Here is a 20,319-nt window from a genome sequence, read left to right as displayed (position 1 = left end):
GAAGAGCAAAAACAAGTTGATAAAATTGCAAATGGTTAAGGAAAATAATGACTGATTGAAATAAACAATAAAATATCAATCAATCATCAATTAATGAACACTGGTCCCGTTGGAAAATCTGAATAGGCCTAAGTGAAATAAATACCTACTTGTAGAAAATCTGATATGAATCCAGTGAAAAATCTGAAATGAATACCAGTGGAAAATCTTAAATGAATACCCGTTGGAAAATCTGAGTAACTGGGTGAATGTTTTGGTTTGTGCAGAAGAAACGCGTGCCAGCCAAGTCTTCTAGAATTATACAAAGTGCCATTATCAAACAGTGTCTCCCAGTAAAGTGAAGCCCATATCCTCACACTGAGCTAATTGACGCCCTCAGTGTGTTCAGGAGACTTGTTGCTTCCCCTTACTATCCACTTCAAGAGAGCTAAGAGGCAGCCGGGTAAGGGTTGAGGGGCTGCCCGCTGCTTCCTCCCTTCGCCTCTGTTTTAGAAGGGGAATGAGGATGCGTGAGGAGTCGGAGATGATAGTTATGTGAATCTCTGAAGGATGATACGACGGTTCATTCTCCGCGGGGCCTCCGAGGTGCTGTGTGGCCGCCGTGCCCTGTTGTCCACCGCCCCTGCGCTGACCTCACATGCAAAGGGTGCGTCATGCCTCACCGTTTGGTATTTTTGTTTGTGTGTGTGTTTACCAGTTGTTATGTGCAGGGTTATAGTCAGCCTTGTCTTGTCCTCTCTTTATCTATTTCTGTCCAGTGGATATTCCTTGCTTGTACCAACATCCAATTCATTTTACACATTCATACAGTATGTCCACTTTGAGGGGGTATGCAACACCTGGGGGGGGGGGGGGGTTGGATTGAATGCCGTCGGTTAGTGACACAGCTGATCTGGGGCTTTACTGTAACAGGGTAGCTCCTTTTCTTTTTTGCTCCAATCAGTAAGTCTGTAGTAGTTGGAGCTGGGGTATCCTGGTGTTGGTGGTTGGTCTGGTATTGCAGCCAACCATGCATCCAAATTTTTCTTGAAGGTGTCAGGAAACACCTGTCTCATGTTTCTCAGTTTAGTTGGGATGCAATGTTTTATTTATTTTTTCTATCTTTTAGGTGCTGCCTATATGGTCAGAAGGCTTTCTTGGGGAGTCTCTTGAATGACCCTAGTCTGTTAGTGGCATAGGTGAATTTTATTTATAGTGGCTGCTGTGATGTATGACTCTTGTTTGGCCCATGCTGCCACCCGATGCTCCACTTGAACGAAGTCGCTGAAGTTAGGGTTGATTGAAGATCTGGCCAGTGTGTGGGTAATCTTCTGTTTCTTGGCAACAGTTGAAAATTGTCAGCGTGCATCAGTGGAACTCAAACCTCAGTCCTCAGACTCACCACGCCCTCACACTGACCACGTGCCCACCGCCTCCTCATTAAATGTAGCACTTATTGGCATGCAATTCTGACATGAGATAATTACTAGATTGGAATTTATAAATACAGGCTATAAAATGAATGTTTTAACATATATACCAATTTTATATTATGAAGATGACAGGTTATTGTTATCTCATTCAACAGAGGAAGCAATAAAATGTATCAAATATATAGAGAAAAAAATAGCTGAAAGGAATAGACTGGTAATAAATAAAGAAAAAAATACATCATATACTTATATTAACCCCTTCACTCCGGCGACGCTGACATCGGTGTCCGACGGCATCACAGTTAGTCCTCATCTAAATCTCTTAATCCTCTTCCATTTCCTCTTTTAAACCTCTTAAGAGGAATTGGAAGAGGATTAAGAGGAATTTAGAGGAGGATTGAGAGGTTTAATCCTCTCCCATTTCCTCTTGACCCTTTCCATACTGTGACGCCGACGTCTGCGTCACGGATGGAAAGGGTTAAATAAAAAGGAGCAAGAAACCATTATTGAGAACATTCAGGTACAATCCATAGCATACTTAAGAAACAGTAAGAACCGTTTCAAGGACTTTAAAACACAGAATAACTGAAGCTAATGAATCAGCTAATAGATCATACATTGTGATAGCAAGGTGCTGCAATAGATTACTTATCAGAAAAAAAACTTACTGGAAGGGAATGGCGGTCTCACCAATACTCTTCATCTGAAATTTTAGACTTCACTGAAGAAAAAATCTAAATTACAAAGAAATAAAAACTCATCAGCTATATAGAGCAATTGTACAACTCCCAGGCTATGTAGTCAGCAGTGTTCTAAGGGGAGATACTAGAGCCCCATCTCACTATGCTAGAGATATGAAAATAAAATTATTATTTACTAAGTATCTACTGAAAGAAAACAAATAACTTGGCCAGAAATATATTTATTAAAGAATTAGAAAATGCTAACACTAGGTGGATCAAAATTTTGCAGAAATACATAAGCTAAAAAATACATGTTAACATCATGTTAAACTCATTGATAAACATTTCGGAAATGGATAATTCTTACTACCATACTAGCTTCATCTCACTTGGAACAATAGAACTCACACATCATGACAGAACTGTGAAAGCATACATAAATGTTAAAATCTTAGAAGGGAAATGTGCAGCATCTCTGCACTAGCTTACTGATGTGGTGGCATTAGGAGTGTCAGTGTCTGATAGTTTAGATTATTTTACTATTATAATTAGGGGCCATGCATTATGTCCCCTAAGTATAATAGAAATCATTAATTGTAAAAAAAATTAAATCAGTAGATAAAGTAACAGATAAGCAGTCAGTAACTTTTTGCAGTGCATTTCGTCTTTAAGATTAACTCATTTACTCAAGACATTCCGAGTGAGATGGAGCTAGTAGTAAGTATTACACAGAAATATAATGCATCAGGGAATGTTTGTGAAAAGATTTATGATGTCTCAAATATTTCAGTAAAAGAGCTACTCATACATAAAATTTGAATTACATTATCAATTCTTAGACATTTGTGTAAGTACAAAAATACCCTTGTTACATTTATAGAGAAAATAGTAAAAAAGGTAAAATTAAAATAAATAACTATAAAATATAGGAACATTTCCTTCTTCTCTCTTTCACATGCACTATCTGAATATAAATTAACCAAATTAACCTCCGTATAAATGTTCCATCATATATGTTGTTTAAACTGACATAATGAAAATCATGGAAAATCAACTGTCTGAATCATTGCAAATATGAAAAAAAAATATGCCTGGTTACACCACTTCAGCACGAGCAAAGTATTCATGTTATACGGTAATTTCTTTGCCATACATCACTACTTCACCATAATGAACAATCCTCTTCTTGCTGTATTCATGAAGTGATAGATTACAATACACCCTAAGAATATTTCAAAGGTGAAAAAGAAAAAAATCTGACCTGCATCGAAAAGTACAGCTCTGGGGGCTCTGGACCCACATGGTCCAAGGCAACAGAGTTTTGCATGTTCACACAAAATCTTACAGCATTTAGTCCCATATGTTTTACAATAAGTGTGATGTCTGCACCATCCAACTGTCCAAATAATCACTGCCCTCCCCTATTATAGATGTTTTTAGCTAATAAATTGATGGTAGGCTATATGAAATAGCTGTCATACACTTCTAATGCATTGTAAAGAAAGACATTTATTAATATTACTGCCTTTTCTCACCACAACTGATACACCTGCAGGAAATGATGAAGTGTGGGAGAATATATACAGACAGGAGGTGCCCAGGACCATAGAGGAGATGAATACCTTGCTGAGTAGTAAGGTGGTGTCCCCTCCCAACTCTCACCTCCTCAAAGTGGCCATTGTGGGTGTGCCCAACAGTGGCAAGAGCACATTGATCAACAAGCTTATGGGCTGGAGGGTAAAGTTATCCGTGTATTTTACCATTATTTGTTCATTATCAAAGTGAAAGAAACAGGAAAGTTTCATTGTACACTTTACCAAAGATCAACCAAAATATCTTGCAAATGTTAAGCTGGAGTATATCAACCATATGCCTATCTGGAAGAATCGTGACCAACATCTAAGGTCCACAAGAATATGTAAATTACCCCCCCCCCTCAAAAAAATGTAAAATAGCTGTTAATTGTAGCTACAGAACATGCCACCACCTACAAAACAAGCATTATAGCAAGCTTCCTTATTGCACAAAAACATTTACATCAAGCTAGAAAGTCTGTTGATTCACCATTAAGTGCAGAATGAAACTTATCCATACAAACAACCTTCAAACAAGTACATTCCCACATATCAGGTGATGGTCCTGTGTCCTCTCCCTTGTCACAGGTTTGCAGTTCTTCCAGGAAAGTACACACCACGCAGTGTAATGCCCGAGCAGTCTTCAATGCCGGCTCCACCCAGCTGGTCTTCCTTGACACTCCCGGGCTTGTCACGCCTCAGGAAGTCACCAAGTAAGGAAGGCACATATGTTGCATCTCAGAGGTTGTGTATGGATTGTGTGCCCCCGCATGTGTGTGTTATTTATATTAAGTGGACAGACGTATTACTTCCACACAGCATTGAGGTTGTTCCACCACACGTCCGCGGTGAAGGCACGTTGGTGGGTGCTGGTATTACTGTGTGGCCCGCTGACGGCACCTCTCACAGAAGGATGGCGAGCCCTGAGGCCCAGGTGGCTGAAGCCGTCGTCTGCGTTGTTTTGTGTCCAAGGGAAGTGGGTAGTTCAGTGCTCCTGCGAATGTGGTTAGGGGTTGGGGGGGGGGGCAGATGGGGGAGGGAAATGAGCGGCCTGGGTGTGTTGGTTCGGGCTTGGGGACTGGGGTAAGGGGTGTATTGGCGGTGTCGATACTGGCGTGGGCATCCTCATAGGGTGGGTCATGCGTCACTCTCCTCAGGATTTTGGGCCTCACTGATTCTCTCCAGGGCCCCGCTACCTTGGGTGGGAGGAGCACACCTCATGTCAGTCTATTTTATTGGGTAGGGCGCTGCTGGCTTGTGGTGGGGGTGAGAGGGGGAATATTTCTCTTCAACCGAAGCGAGGTCGTCAATGGCGTTTATAACCGCAACCAGCGTTGCTCTATGCTTCTGCAGGGCCTCCTCGCTCAGAAGGGCATTGAGGAGGCGCAGCTCCTTCTTCTGTTTGAGAATAATGTCCACTAGGCTTTCAATGGGTTTAGAGAGAAGCTCTTCTCTGATGGCATTGTCGTTCGCTTCCGGGATCCTGGGCTGCTGGGAGTGATGGTCGGGTAGTGAGGCTGGGGACGTGGTGGGTGAGGGGCCATTAACGGCCACGTAAGTGACGGGATGAAGTATGTTCCGAGCTCGCCTCAACTCCTCGGTGCGTGAGCAGCAAAAGGGGCCCGTAGAGTGGCAGTTTTTGCAGGCCACATTTGGGCAGTCTGGCTGACTGCAAGCTTGAAAATATTTCTTCCTGACTGGGTAACTGCACACACAACAATATCTTGTCCGAGAATAGCCTGACTGTCCCACCCTGGCAATTTTCTGATGGCGACGGGAAGCCTCAGTGGGGGCGGGGGTGGCCATGATGATGTGGGTTGGTGAACGTAGGAGGTCAGGTCAGGACAGGATGCGGATGTCGTTAATCCCTCCTGGAATGCGTGTGTAGGGCGGGGGGTGAAGGCAGCCTGTTGTGGCGGGTCACTTCTCGGTCCCGCGGGATGCACAGCTGTGGGTGGGTGGGTGAGGTCAGCGTGTTTCGTGGTATGCCTTGCAATGAAAACTAACGTATTGTAATTTTCCACCCACGCATACACACAAGATGGCTGCCCGACACGCGTTAGTTACTAGAAAACACCCGAGGACCCGGATATTATTTTCTTGGTCGTTAGTATTCGTTCTTGTAGTAGCACAAACAGTCCACTCCGTACAGCGTGACAAGGGTGGCGCGGCAGCAGGTCAAACTTTCAAAGATTGTTAAAACACACGGACACTACCCGTACGCTGCACAACACACGGGGAGCAGCAGGCTTCATGCCCACGTGTGGTGAAACAGGGTCCGGTGGTGGAATAGCTGGATTACTGCCTCAAACCACGGAGCAAACCCGAGCGTGACCTGACCTCGCGACGTCTCAACTCTTCTGGCTAGTGGCTGACCTCTCTCTCTCTCTCTCTCTCTCTCTCTCTCTCTCTCTCTCTCTCGCCATATCGCGGTCTCGCTATATTGCGGATTTTTAAATTGTATCGTATCGCGGATTTTTCGGTTTATAAAGTGTTTAAGAGTACAGGGGGTCCTCGACTTAGACAGAGTTCCGAACCCGATTTTCGACGTAAGTAGGAAGTTGAGAGGAACACCTAAATAAGCACCTACGTCACCCACCTATTTTTTTTTTTTTTCCGTCGCGGCCTATTGCGCCGTTAGGTTTTTCCCTGGTTCACTCCTCCCACACTTCCTTTCTTTCTTATCCCTCTCCGTCCCCGTATTTTTCTCCTTCCTTCTCATTTCTTTCTTCTTTCCCTTTCCCCTCCCTCCCAGTTTTCTCCTTTAATTTCTTTCCCTTCCACTCACACCTTTTCTCTCTCCCTTTTTCCTCACCTTTACCTGACCCTCCCTCCCTCTCTCTCTTCTTTTCCCGCCCCATTTCCTCCACTCACTTCCCTTGTTTCCTCCTTTCTCACACCCTCTTATCTTTAGCCTTATCTCTCACTTTCTTCCTCCCTTTCTCCTTCCCCATTAGATTATATGAACACACACACTCACTCACACACACACACACACACACACACACACACACACACACACGTAAGCTGAGTGACGGTCGAAACCGCCTCTACCTGCACCCTGCCCTCCATCAGCCGCGACCTGACCCTTTCTGACCGGAGGTTGACCTGGGGCCTATAAAAAAAACCCACCTGGAAGACTACCGCACAACCGCACTGCATTCCACCACCGCACCTCCTCCTCCCCCCGCCCTAAACATTTTCATCACAACTTTGCCAGTGTTAACCACAGACCCCCGATACCTCTTTCATATTGTACTTTTCCCCTTTTTATTGTACTTCAACATTGTATTTGTAACGTGTATTAATAAACCGATTATTATTATTATTATTATTATTATTATTATTATTATTATTATTATTATTATTACAGAAGGGGAAATGGGAAGCGTGTGGGGAGGGAGGGACAGAAGTGAGAGTCAGGTCATGTGACTCCCTCAGGACCTGACCTGACTCTCCCTACTGCCCCTCCCTCCCCACACCCTTTTTCTTTCTTCTTGTTTTCATCCTCTCCATCTCTCCCTGCTTCCTCCACTCCTTTTCCTTGTTCTCGTGTCTTACATCGTCTATCTGAATTTTTTATCACTCACTCTGTCCCTCTCCTCCTCCCTTTCCCCTTCCGTATTTACATATTTGTGATATGAAGCAAATGTCGGAAGTCGAAACAAGAACTATAGAATCATTTATTGGAACCGAGTCGTAACGACGAAACGTCGTAGGTCGAGACAGTCGTAACCCGAGGACCTCCTGTATAGGAAGTTTTTATAAGAGTGTGGGAAAGGTTTATATGAGTAACGGGAGGATTATATATATATATATATATATATATATATATATATATATATATATATATATATATATATATATATATATATATATATATATATATATATATATATATATATATATATATATATATATATATATATATATATATATATATATATATATATATATATATATATATATATATATATATATATATATATATATATATATATATATATATATTTAAACAAGGACACAGGTATAAAATACTAGTAGGGTGTGGTTTTTCAGGAGCTAAAGATGACCGATTCCTTGAGGGCACGTATTTCAAAACACCCTACATGTATACAATATATTCAGTAACGATATATACACGCTCAGGGCCGAGGCGTCCACCTCGGCCGTGAAGGCGTTCCAGTGTTGCTGTGGCACAAGTGAAGGCCCGCTGACACCAGCGCATGAATCCTCAGGACTTTGAAGAGTAGATCGCTAGACGCTACCGCTCCCTTAGCTCGCTCTGAGCTCCACGGTACTCAGAGAGCCGCGAGGTGTGATGTGTGCTGCACCTGGGCCTTGAGCAGCACGGTGAGGGCACCGACCCACCTGCGTTGCTACACACACACACACACACACATCACAGCTATGGAATAAACTGGAGGAGGAGGTGGTTTATACAAGAAACATTCATGATTTTAAGGAAAAGTTGTTGGAGAGGAGGATATGAGGACAGACAGCGAGCAGCTTTTTCTCTTTTGTCACACACACACACATGCGCGCGCACACACACACACACACACACACACACAGGTCACATGGCAGAATATACAGAGATGCCTTCACACAGTACTCTCTCATCTCACACTGTTATGTTAATTAAGCACCTCACCCTTTCTGTACCCATTCCCTTCTTCAGGCACGGTCTTCAGCGAACCCTCCTGACAGAGCCTGAGATGTCCCTCCAGGATGCTGACCTCCTGGCAGTGGTGCATGATACCTCCTGCCAGTTCACCCAGAGCACCCTTCACACCCGCCTGCTGCGCCTCCTTGCCCTTCACCCCACCATCCCCTCGGTGCTCGTCCTCAATAAGGTAAAGTGAAAACCACGGAGGGAGTGTTAGGGTTTTAGTATAGTACATGTATAGTATGTTGTCATCACTCCAGTCCACTATTCATCCCAAACCTCACCCACATTTATGTAAAGTGAATTCTCCTTGATTTTCACCTACATTGCTATCAGTTTTTTTCACCATCCTCTCCTTTAACCTGTCCTCTGCGATGGCACGGATTTGGCTTTCACTGGTAGCCTGGTAACATATTCCCAGGTCTTTCTCTGCCTCTGTGGTGGATAGTGGAGTGTTTCCCATGTGGTATTGGTGTGCTGGATATCCCCTCCCAAAGTGCATGACTTTACATTTTTCTTCACTGAATAGTATCAGCCACTTTTTGTTCCATTCCTATAGCTTGATGATGTCTTCTTGTAGGATATCCGCAGTCAAGGGGTTAAAATTCTTCCATACATCTTTCCTGGCACTCTGAGTAAGCTATAGCTGCTACAATCACTGTGACTCCATTTTCCTTTGTACAGCTGCACAATGATGGGTTTTCTACAGTCGTCTGGCATACCATCCTACTTCAGTGCCAGGTTACATATCACAACTACATCTCATATTTATGTCTGTGCTGTTATTCCATAAATGCCATGAGCCTTTTTTACTTTCAACTTCTTTATTGCTACCTCTACCTTACTCTTCTCTGTAGTTATGGCTTCCCTACATTGATAGTATTTACCTCCAAGCTGGTCACTTATGTTCCTCCACTCACACTTTCATTTAACCCGGTAGCAGCGGGGATCATGTTTCTTAACGGTCCCTCCAAGCGAGAAAAATGAGAAAAAATCACCCCTCACACAAACCATTTCATAATATACGTCAAAGCATTTGTGATCAGATTATGTATCATCTATTTGGTGGGGTTTATATCATGGCACAAATTTGGCCCATTGCTGCTACACGGTAAAGCCACAAATTTGGCCCATTGCTGCTACCGGGTTAAAACAGATTTGAAATGCCCTCTCCATATAGATATATGTATTTTGAGTTATCGTTACATTCCACCATCCTTTCAGTTGTCATCCTCAACAGTAGATTTGCATATAATTTACCCATCAGCAACTTCCTGTTTTCCATATAAGTGCAGCATGTTTTTCTCTCTTTCCCTTTTCATAGTCCTTTGCGATAGAAAATAAACTGGCAACACAGAGGAAGGGTAATGACTTTCCTATCCATGTTTGTTTTAATTTATCTTGTCCCATAATATTGTAAAAGCAAAACATTCATTATTGTTTTCACGTGTTGATTTTGTGGCTAGCCAAGTTTGTTTGTGTGTTCTTTGTAGATGTATGATTTATTTGGGTGGATGCTTGGATGTGGTAGTTGATTGCACTTCATCTTCACAGGTGGATTTGTTGAAGTCCAAAGTAAAGCTGCTCGAAATCACACAGTTGCTCACCGAAGGCGTTATTGGTGGCCAAAGATTCTCCCCCCAAAAGAGACAGTCTTTTAAGCTAAACAAAAATAAAATGATCAAAGAATCTTTAATGCAGGAGGAACTTACAGCCTCAAAGACACAAACAGAATCACAACCTTGTGTTGAAGGGGATGTAGACATCAACAGCAGCTCAGAGAGTGGAAACATTGAAACCAGCACCAGCTCATCAAAAGTCGAGGGGAGAGAAGGCAGCCTGCTGAACTCAATGTATGACATCAGCCACGTCAAGGAGAGTGACGTGTTCTCAGGGAAGGTGCACCTCACAGAACAGCAAGTGAAGGTCTTTGTGGAGCACCGCAAGTCTTGGCCGCTGTTTGAGGAGGTGTTCATGTTGTCGGCCAAGCATGGGTCAGGTGTGGACGACCTGAGGGACTTCCTGCTGGCATGTGCACAGCCTCGGCCATGGATCTTCAGTTCTCAGGTACAGACTCACTTATGTATCAGTCATGTGCATTTTTTATTTATTAGTGTATTTTAACCTGGTAGCAGCAGGGATCATGTTTCTTAATGGTCCCTCAAAGCGAGATAAATGAGAAAAAATCACCCCTTACACAAACCATTTCATAATATATATCAAAGCATTTGTGATCAGATTATGTAGCATCTATTTTGGCACAAATTTAGCCTGTCTCTGCTACACGGTAAAGCCACAAATTTGTCCCGTCGCTGCTACCAGGTTAAAGGTTGTATGATAAGAGGTATACTTCCAATTATCATTATTATTATCATCAGCAGCAGCATAAGCCTGTATCATTCCTCTGCAGGACATAAGCCCCTCCCAAACATTTCCATTCCTTCCTGTTTTGTGCCTATAGTTTCCAGTCTCAGTGTAATTCTTCCAAATACTTCTTGATTTCATCACATCATCTGCTGAACAGTCTTCCTTTAGCTCTTTTTATACCAGTTAATTCCATGTTTGTCACTCTTCTTGTCACCGAGAGAGCCCGGGTTCGATTTCTGGGCGGAGTGGAAAAATTTGGGCGGCTTTTCTGATACCCTACACCCCTGTCCACTCAGCAGTGAATGGATACCAGGTATTAATTGTGGGTTGTGTCCCGTCTCCTGGGATGTCCCCATTTCCTATAATTCCTTCCCCTTCTGTCTCTCTCCAGCATATGACCACAGATGTTGCGCCAACTAAACGAAACTTTCCACTCTTCTTGTCTATCTCTTGTCCTCTCTCGTACATATATATCCAAACCATTGCTATTTTTTGGTTTCTATTGCCCTTGATATGTTTCCTTTTGTGTGTCCTATCTATTTGCAGTTTAAATCTATTTTAGTGACTCCTAACACTGATCTTTCAATTCCACTTTGGGCACTTTTCAATATCTTCTCCAGAGACTTGATCAATGTTCATGTGTCTGATCCACTTGTCATGAAGGAATGAATGCTTTGATTTAGTTTTAAGACACCTGAAAGCGAGGCTCTCTGATATCATATTGTTTTCCGGAAGCACTCCAGCCCCATTTTACACGTCTTTTTATTTTTAATCTGAGCAAGAGATTTGTTTATAGCAGTTATCCTAAGTATTTTGATTCATTAACCATTTCCAGAGTTTAGAAGGTTAAACCACAAGTGCAAAACCAGTGAAAAAAACAACAACTAGATGTCAAGTGAATATTGAAATAGAAAATAAGAGTTAAAGTGTGAGAACATTGACACTGAGTGAAAAGAAAATCCGGGAGCCGTTGAAAAGGCATATCCCGGGACTACATCTAATCTGACCTGTTGGGTGATTATATGCCTGATTTAAACATGTCCATTCACCATAACTTTAGTCTTTTGTATTCATCTTCAACTCTCATCTCATCTCTGCTGCACCTTGCCTCTACTCTCATCACATCTCTGCCTCACCTTGCCTCTACTCTCATCACATCTCTGCCTCACCTTGCCTCTACTCTCATCACATCTCTGCCGCACCTTGCCTCTACTCTCATCACATCTCTGCCGCACCTTGCCTCTACTCTCATCACATCTCTGCCGCACCTCACCTCTACTCTCATCACATCTTTGCCGCACCTTGCCTCTACTCTCATCACATCTTTGCTGCACCTTGCCTCTACTCTCATCACATCTTTGCCCCACCTTGCCTCTACTCTCATCACATCTTTGCCGCACCTTGCCTCTACTCTCATCACATCTTTGCCGCACCTCACCTCTACTCTCATCACATCTTTGCCGCACCTTACCTCTACTCTCATCACATCTTTGCCACACCTTGCCTCTACTGTCATCACATCTTTGCTTCACCATACCTCTTCTCTCATCACATCTTTGCTGCACCTTGCCTCTACTCTTGTCTTGTCTTTGCCTCAGGTGGTGACAGATCAAAACCCTGAGGACATTGCCGTAATGACAGTGAGGGAGAAGTTTCTGGACTACTTCCATCAGGAGATTCCTTACACTCTCAACTTCTCCATTGAGCACTGGGAGCTCACAGAGTCAGGTGAGTTTAGGCAGGATACAAAATGCCCAAAGTTATAGTAATGAAGAGGTGAAATCTCTCCTTCCATCAGTTTGTGGGAGTTGAGGCTTCTCATATCTATTCTTATTCCTGTTGTCTCCATTAACTGAACAGCCATGATATGAAAGCATTTGATCCTTGTTTTCATCACCATCTTGTACCATCTTGAGCATTTTTTTCTACATTTCATAAATCTTATGAGTACTAACACTCAGATTTGTCTTTATGTTAAATTCTGCATCAGAACACTGAACTACCTACCTCTGTATCACATTAGCACCTACAATTTCATCTTTTTTGTTTTTGAATAATTATAATTCTATGCTAAGTACTATATTCTAGTTGTAGCTTTTCCATTTGCTGAGCTAGAACTACCATTAATATAAAAGTAAATTAAAGATGATGCTAAAAGTATATTTTTTTCTTTTTTACCTGATTATCCTAGTAGTATATTTAGAATGTGTAGGAAGGTCACAAGGGTTATATTTACTTGAAGGTAATCCTGACAGGTTGTATATGTTTGAGTATCATAGATTATTGAAGGATTTTTTCAAAGGTTTGTGTAGATTTTTAAATTTATGAATAATAAGGTGTTGAGGGGAATTAGCCCAGTTGACCTATCATATTGTATTGTGGTGAGCCAAGCTATTGGGATACCTGGTTCAGAATGCTCCCTCTCCACCCAACCCAACACTGACAGGACGCATTTCTATATCCAACACCGCCTCAGTCACTGGTAGTAGTGTGGTGGCAGGTGGTGGTGCATCAAGGTGTTCTGCGGTGCGTTTGAAAATGGAAGGCATGCAGTGGCACAGCCAGTAAATTGGGGATGCTAGGATAGGTGGTCAGTTTTTCCAAGTGTCTCAATTAATGAAAAACAGTGAGACAAAGGTGTCTGAAAACACCCAAGAAACAAACAAGTAGCTCTGGCAGCCAGTAAATACAAGAGGGGTTATTGGTATGCTATAGCTAGGGGCTACACACCAAAGTTCTGAGAAGCCAAGATGAAGAGTTTGTCAAGCAAGTCTAAAGTCATCCAAGAAACTCAAATGTGTCTACAACCTGTTAGGATAAACTGCAGTAAATAATCCTGACAAAGTATTTGGCTTGTGTGGCATTGGGTAATGAAGACTAATTTTACTTGTTCCTCCAGACCTTTTGAACATCATGGTGAAGGTGAAGTGTGGCAGGAAAGGCCTTGTTCGTCTGCTGCTGGGGGGTGGAGGGGACACAGTCTCCAAGATATCCAAACAGGCAGAACAGGACCTCCGCAATACCTTCAGAACTGAAGTGAAACTGCGCCTTAATATTGTTTATGAACGTAACCTCAAAAAGAAATTATCCTGAAGGTAATTAGTGAGTTCTACTGTAAAAATTGTACAACTAGCTAATCATGTTGTCGTCCTAATATATTTCTTTCCTTTCACTATTTCATTTTGTTTTTAATTGTTTTATAGTATATTTTTCATTCATCATTTCATTTATGTGGCCTTCAGGAATGTGATAGTAGTAGTCTTCTCAGCTTCCATTATTCATTTGTACATTGGGTTTCCCACATGGCAGACACACACCTCTGAAGGCAACAAATGGTGTGTGTGTGTCTGCTGCATTATGGGGAGGTGGTTTATGTTAGCAAACAGTCTGTACTTGCTTCACTCAGAAGGAGAGTGACTACAGGAAGGAATGTTACTATACCCACAAGTAGGCATGTCCAACTGTACATTATTTAAGCAGACTTTGAGAAGGTTGCATTAAATATCCTGTAAATACCAGAAGTCCTCTTTCATAGAAAAAAATATCTAACAGATGCAAATACAAGATTTTTTATTTACCCCATATTAAGTTTCTGAATGTATAATAATAAGGTTATTTTCAGAAACTATGATTGGGCCCTTTTGGATATCCAAAGGTTATATATGTGTATAAGGCCCCTTACTGGGAGAAAGATATTGTACACAGGTTAAGAAGGTTGATCCTGCTGCTATGGCTTAAAATGGACTTCAATCTTAATGTCTGGTAGCAGGCAGTGAACATAGGAAAACAATAATAGATTTTTAAGCTTATATTCAAAGTAAATGTTCACTTCTTTTTATGAGGACTTAAAGATAGGAAGCCATATGTAAATTCTTAAGAAAGCATGCAGATAGAATACCAAACAGTGAACTGCACCCTAACTTTAAAAACAACCGACACCTCTGCTGCATGGAGTTTACCCAGCCTGCTGCATGTCTGTTGCATGTCACAAGATACTCATGCATGTAGGAATCTGTGATTCATGTTCTTGTTTTTTGTTTTCAAATATACTGATGCCAGTGGTGGGCGCTTCGATAACTTTTATCGATAATGATTATCAAAATCGTTAGCGACAGTAATGTTTTTCAAATTTGCCATTATCGAGTATCGTTATTGAGGTCACGTTATTGAAGTCCCCGTTTTGGCCAATTGATAACGATACTTTTTTTGATAACTTTTCCGTTAAACTTTCACTTTCCTTCTCTTGACCTCTTGAGTTGTTACACGTCCAACTATAAAACGGAGTTGAGCATTGTGGTCTCGCATTGCCCAGTAATTGCTGAAAATCTGTCTGATGTTTTCCATTCCTACGTATTCAAAACATTTCAAGGGGCAGGAACAAGAGCTTCTCACTTCCTGGCGAGTCATTGTCTTTTTGGTGTATGGACTTACATACTCTTGACCCACGTCTTTTCTTTGCCACTGATTTCTTCCACTTCTCGGGCTGTTTTAACCTCTTCCGAGGATGTAGAGTGGGTTTACCCACATTGTCACTAATGCTCTGACTCTTGGTGACATAAAAATCCACGTAAATAGGACTTTAGATGACGAGAATTAGAGAGTGGGAATCAACAACAGAGATGGTGGGAGAGTAGAGTGAGTGGTCTTGAGGCTTGTGCATGGTTGGCTGGAGCGGGGGTGTGGCGGGAGAGTTTGAGATCCCCGAGGAGGAGGCAGAAGATGTCTTTGCCTAGTTTGTGTATAGTTTTTTGTTTGTTTCGTATATATTACAATATTAAAAAATACAAGTTTTTTACTGTTTAAGACTTCCTTTTTTGGGTAAACAACTAAGTAATAATGATATTTTATGAAAGAATGGGTTATAATATTATTTATAAGTAAAAATGAGCATTGTTTAAAGTTTTTTATTGTGTTCGTAGAAACTGCTATTTATCATTATCGTTATCGCGTTATCGAAGTCACTGATTTGGTTATTGAAAGTTATCGAGTAATCGTTATCGAAGTCGCTGTGATTGAAAAATGTTATCGAAGTATCGTTATCGAAGTCTGGGTCAAGTTACTGAGTGCCCACCACTGACTGATGCATGAAGGGTGGGTGTTGAGAAAGGCAATGTATACACTTCATGTACATATTCAACGAATTATTCCAATATTGTTTATTTATGCATTCCATAAGGTATGTTCTCTTTGGTTCTAGTATTAGTGCATGGAGGATATGCCCTGCAGCATCAGTAGGGAAGGTGCCTGAGAGATAGTTAAGGATGCTAACAATACTGTGAGTATGCCTGCACTTCTCATGTGATAGTATTTTGTAGTCAAACTAGCCACTTTCATTTTAGTTGTATGAATTGTTTTTTGCAAAATTCACTACAAATCAACTATATAGTAAACCCTCTATGTAATGGACTAATTGGGGGGGGAACTTAGTCTGTTAATGCCGGAAGTCCATTATAAGCGGTGAAAATTCAAAATTACGTTTAATAATACCGATGAAGCTAATTAACGTAGGTATGTAGTTTTTATTATGTATGGTGTCTGCACGTTGTCTTTATAACTGCACAGCACACTTGGAGACGGACTGTGAGGCACTGAGGCTGCCAGGGTTGGCAGTGGGGCCCTGCGGGGGTATCGTATTGTCACGGGTATTGGTAAAATTTTACAAGTGCGCCAGTCTCTGACTGGCAGACAAAACTTTTTTTGGTAGGTTTCAGTGTTATGAAATAATCTGATAACTGTTTCAGTCACAAATCATTAACTGATTGACTTTTCAATGCCTGTTGTACACCCGCCGCTGTGTGCCACCGCAGCCATAAAATAGCTCACAGAGAGAGGTTCAACTTGCTTACTGTTTCTATATTTCACTCACTGCTCACAAAGATCAGAAGTGGACAAACTAGAGCAAAACCAGGCAAATTAATGTTTTTTCCTGCTATATATTCCCTCATTGCTCATGTGTGGTGAGCAACTTACTTCTGCGAGGAGGTATTTTTCACAACACTGGCCCGTGTAGTGGACCACCCCCGCCGCTGCCCTGTCCCGTCATGCGCTGCGTATTTCCACCGCCCTACAATGAGTGCCAAATAAATTTAAACTAACTAAACCTAACAACCTAACCTACCTAACAAGGGGACTTCACCCCCCTTGACCCCCTTAACCCGGTAGCTGCGGGGATCATGTTTCTTAACCCATCCGCTGTGATTGGCACGGATTTGGCTTTCACTGGTAGCCTGGTAACATATACTCCCAAGTTTTTTATGCCTCTGTGGTGGATTGTGGAGTGTTTCCCATGTGGTATTTTTATGCTAGATATCCCCTCCCAAGGTGCATGACTTTACATTTTTCTTCACTGAATTGTAGCAGACACTTTTTGTTCCATTCCTGTAGCTTGATGATGTCTTCTTGTAGGAAATCCACGGGCAAGGGATTAAAGGTTCCTCTAAGTGAATTTGAGAAAAAATTATCACTCGTGCAAATCATTATATATATATATATATATATATATATATATATATATATATATATATATATATATATATATATATATATATATATATATATATATATATATATATATATATATATATATATATATATATATATATATATATATATATATATATATATATATCAATGCATTTGTGATCAGTTAATGCATCTTCTATTTTTGGGGTTTACGTCAAGCCAAAAATTTGGCCCATCGCTGGTACGCAGTAAAGCCACAAATTTGGCCCGTGACTGCTACCAGGTTAAGCTGTGTGAATGTGTCAGTACCGGCACTCACAAACACTTGGCTATTTTCTATTACATTTACCGTATTTTACGGTTTACAAGACGCACTTTTTTTCCTAAAAAATACCATGAAAAATACTTGTGCGTCTTCCAAGACGAATGTTGTATTGTGGCAGCAACGTCCAGGCTCAAGTGAGCTTGGACGGTCACCGTATTGGCTCGACCGATAGGGACGTGGATTTGTTTGTTGTCATTACATTATGAGGTTAACTTAAGTAATCATTTAATTCAGCCTTTTATATGATATAACCTCAGTACTTACTTGTTACAAGTATTTCCAATACCATAAACCTTCCTGGAGCCAAGCCACAAGCTCAAACGTGCCCCAAACGTCTGTTGTTTATTGTGCGGCTAGTAGCGGCGGGAGCCATTCCGCTCTTGATCTTGATGGTACAGGCGGCTTATTTCCATAGACCAGCAAGCCTTTGGATCCAAGGCAAGTATAGAGAAGGTATCGTCATACAGGCGGGAGGAAATAACTCGTTGGCAACTCCTATAGCCTTCACGCTTGGCCACGCCCCATCCTCGTTGTCTGCCCAAACCGACAACTTCACACACCTCACTCCCACCCTGTTTCCTGACCCCAACATTCATTTTTACGAAAAAGTAAGACCACCATCATCTTCCTGAGAAAATTCTGCATCACACTAGCATAAATTTGTAACAATAATGTAAAATTACACATACGAAAATCAGAGTTAAGTGAAAGATGGAGTAAACATGTACTTGCACTTATTTCCCTTCAACTCCTTAGTACTCAGCTGGTTTTCGTCGCATCACTTTTATAAGCCCAGATCCTGACTCTGCATGCTTTTCTGCTTCTGATGGTGTGTGGTACGTCCCGAGGTAAAAATATACATAGGGTCAAAATCGTCTCCGAACATATGCCGCGCCGTGACGGCTTTCATTCGCCTCGGCATTTGTTTACTCAAGTCAGACTCGCTTTGCATCCCTCTTTTCGTTTTATTTAGCTTTTGGACTTTCGTTTTCCACCATTTCTTTTCATTAAGCATTTCGTTTTCCGTGCCTTTTTTTTTTTTTTTTTTTTTTTTTTTTAGCTGAGCCTTTCGCTGGTTACGTAACTTTATTTATTTACTAATTAATTTTTTTTTTAGCTGAGCCTTTCGCTGGTTACGTAACTTTATTTATTTACTAATTAATTTTTTTTTTTTTTTTTTTTTTAGCTGAGCCTTTCGTTTTAGAAAATTTTGCCGCTGGTTACGTAACTTTATTTATTTACTAATTAATTAATTTATTTATACTTCACCGGGGTCCCAGCGCTGGCATGTGTTTACCTGTGTTACCTGGCTCAAACATAAGGAGCAACTTAACAAACCTCCACTACTTCACCCAGTCCAAGCGCTGGCGTTTACCTGTGTCACCTGGCTCAAACATCAGGACCAACTTAACAAACCTTCACTACTTCGCCCGGTCCAAGCGCTGGCATGTGTTTACCTGTGTTACCTGCCTCAAAGATGAAAGCCAGTTCATCTCTCTCGTCAACGGCCACACCACGTTGAAAACACCGCTTCTCGTCCGATCAGCGAAGTTAAGCGACGTTGGGTCTGGATAGTACTTGGATGGGTGACCGCCTGGGAACACCAGATGCTGTTGGCATCCCTCTTTTTATTTGATTTCTCTTAACTTTTTCACTTTGCGGTCCTGGTGACTCTTTTCTTTTCATATAGCTTTCGGCCTTTCGTTATGTTATCTATTTTTTTTCTTTTCCGTATAATTTTTAGCCTTTCGTTTTGCACCCCTCTTCTTTTCTTTTCCTTTAATTAGGTTTTAGCCTTTCCTTTGCATTCCTCTTTTCTTTTCATCCAGGTCTTAGCCTTTCGCTTTGCATCCCTCTTTTCGTTTTATTTAGGTTTTGGACTTTCGTTTTTCACCATTTCTTTTCATTAAGCATTTCGTTTTCCGTGCCTTTTTTTTTTTTTTTTTTTTTTTCCATTTAGCTGAGCCTTTCGTTTTAGAAAATTTTGACGGTGGTTACGTAACTTTATTTATTTATTAATTAATTAATTTATTTATACTTCACCGGGGTCCCAGCGCTGGCATGTGTTTACCTGTGTTACCTGGCTCAAACATAAGGAGCAACTTAACAAACCTCCACTACTTCACCCAGTCCAAGCGCTGGCGTTTACCTGTGTCACCTGGCTCAAACATCAGGACCAACTTAACAAACCTTCACTACTTCGCCCGGTCCAAGCGCTGGCATGTGTTTACCTGTGTTACCTGCCTCAAAGATGAAAGCCAGTTCATCTCTCGTCAACGGCCACACCACGTTGAAAACACCGCTTCTCGTCCGATCAGCGAAGTTAAGCGACGTTGGGTCTGGATAGTACTTGGATGGGTGACCGCCTGGGAACACCAGATGCTGTTGGCATCCCTCTTTTTATTTGATTTCTCTTAACTTTTCACTTTGCGGTCCTGGTGACTCTTTTCTTTTCATATAGCTTTCGGCCTTTCGTTATGTTATCTATTTTTTTTCTTTTCCGTATAATTTTTAGCCTTTCGTTTTGCACCCCTCTTCTTTTCTTTTCCTTTAATTAGGTTTTAGCCTTTCCTTTGCATTCCTCTTTTCTTTTCATCCAGGTCTTAGCCTTTCGCTTTGCATCCCTCTTTTCGTTTTATTTAGGTTTTGGACTTTCGTTTTTCACCATTTCTTTTCATTAAGCATTTCGTTTTCCGTGCCTTTTTTTTTTTTTTTCTTTTTTTTTTCCATTTAGCTGAGCCTTTCGTTTTAGAAAATTTTGACGGTGGTTACGTAACTTTATTTATTTATTAATTAATTAATTTATTTATACTTCACCGGGGTTCCA

At 41.4% G+C, this 20,319-nt stretch overlaps 1 protein-coding gene and 2 non-coding genes across 3 annotated transcripts; all 3 read left to right on the top strand.

Annotated features, from left to right (window-relative positions):
* The first annotated feature begins 220 nt into the window (after positions 1–220).
* On the top strand, positions 221–15,496 carry LOC126983191 (GTPase Era, mitochondrial-like). The gene is made up of 7 exons (XM_050835762.1): positions 221–646; positions 3,651–3,832; positions 4,258–4,382; positions 8,351–8,525; positions 9,893–10,405; positions 12,304–12,433; positions 13,605–15,496. The coding sequence occupies exons 1-7, from the start codon at positions 550–552 to the stop codon at positions 13,796–13,798; spliced, it is 1,416 nt and encodes a 471-aa protein (XP_050691719.1). The 5' UTR covers positions 221–549; the 3' UTR covers positions 13,799–15,496.
* A 3,496-nt stretch (positions 15,497–18,992) lies between these two features.
* Positions 18,993–19,111, top strand: LOC126983407 (5S ribosomal RNA). Its single transcript, XR_007735876.1, has one exon. It is a non-coding gene; the product is annotated as a 5S ribosomal RNA (ribosomal RNA).
* Positions 19,112–19,764: 653 nt separating this feature from the next.
* On the top strand, positions 19,765–19,883 carry LOC126983406 (5S ribosomal RNA). The gene has a single exon (XR_007735875.1). It is a non-coding gene; the product is annotated as a 5S ribosomal RNA (ribosomal RNA).
* Positions 19,884–20,319: the final 436 nt, after the last annotated feature.

The sequence above is a fragment of the Eriocheir sinensis genome, chromosome 53 (genome assembly GCF_024679095.1).
Source record: "Eriocheir sinensis breed Jianghai 21 chromosome 53, ASM2467909v1, whole genome shotgun sequence".
Taxonomy (NCBI): Eukaryota; Metazoa; Arthropoda; class Malacostraca; order Decapoda; family Varunidae; genus Eriocheir; species Eriocheir sinensis.
The sequence above is the reverse complement of the archived record's forward strand: the minus strand, read 5'-3'. Positions and strand labels throughout refer to the sequence as shown.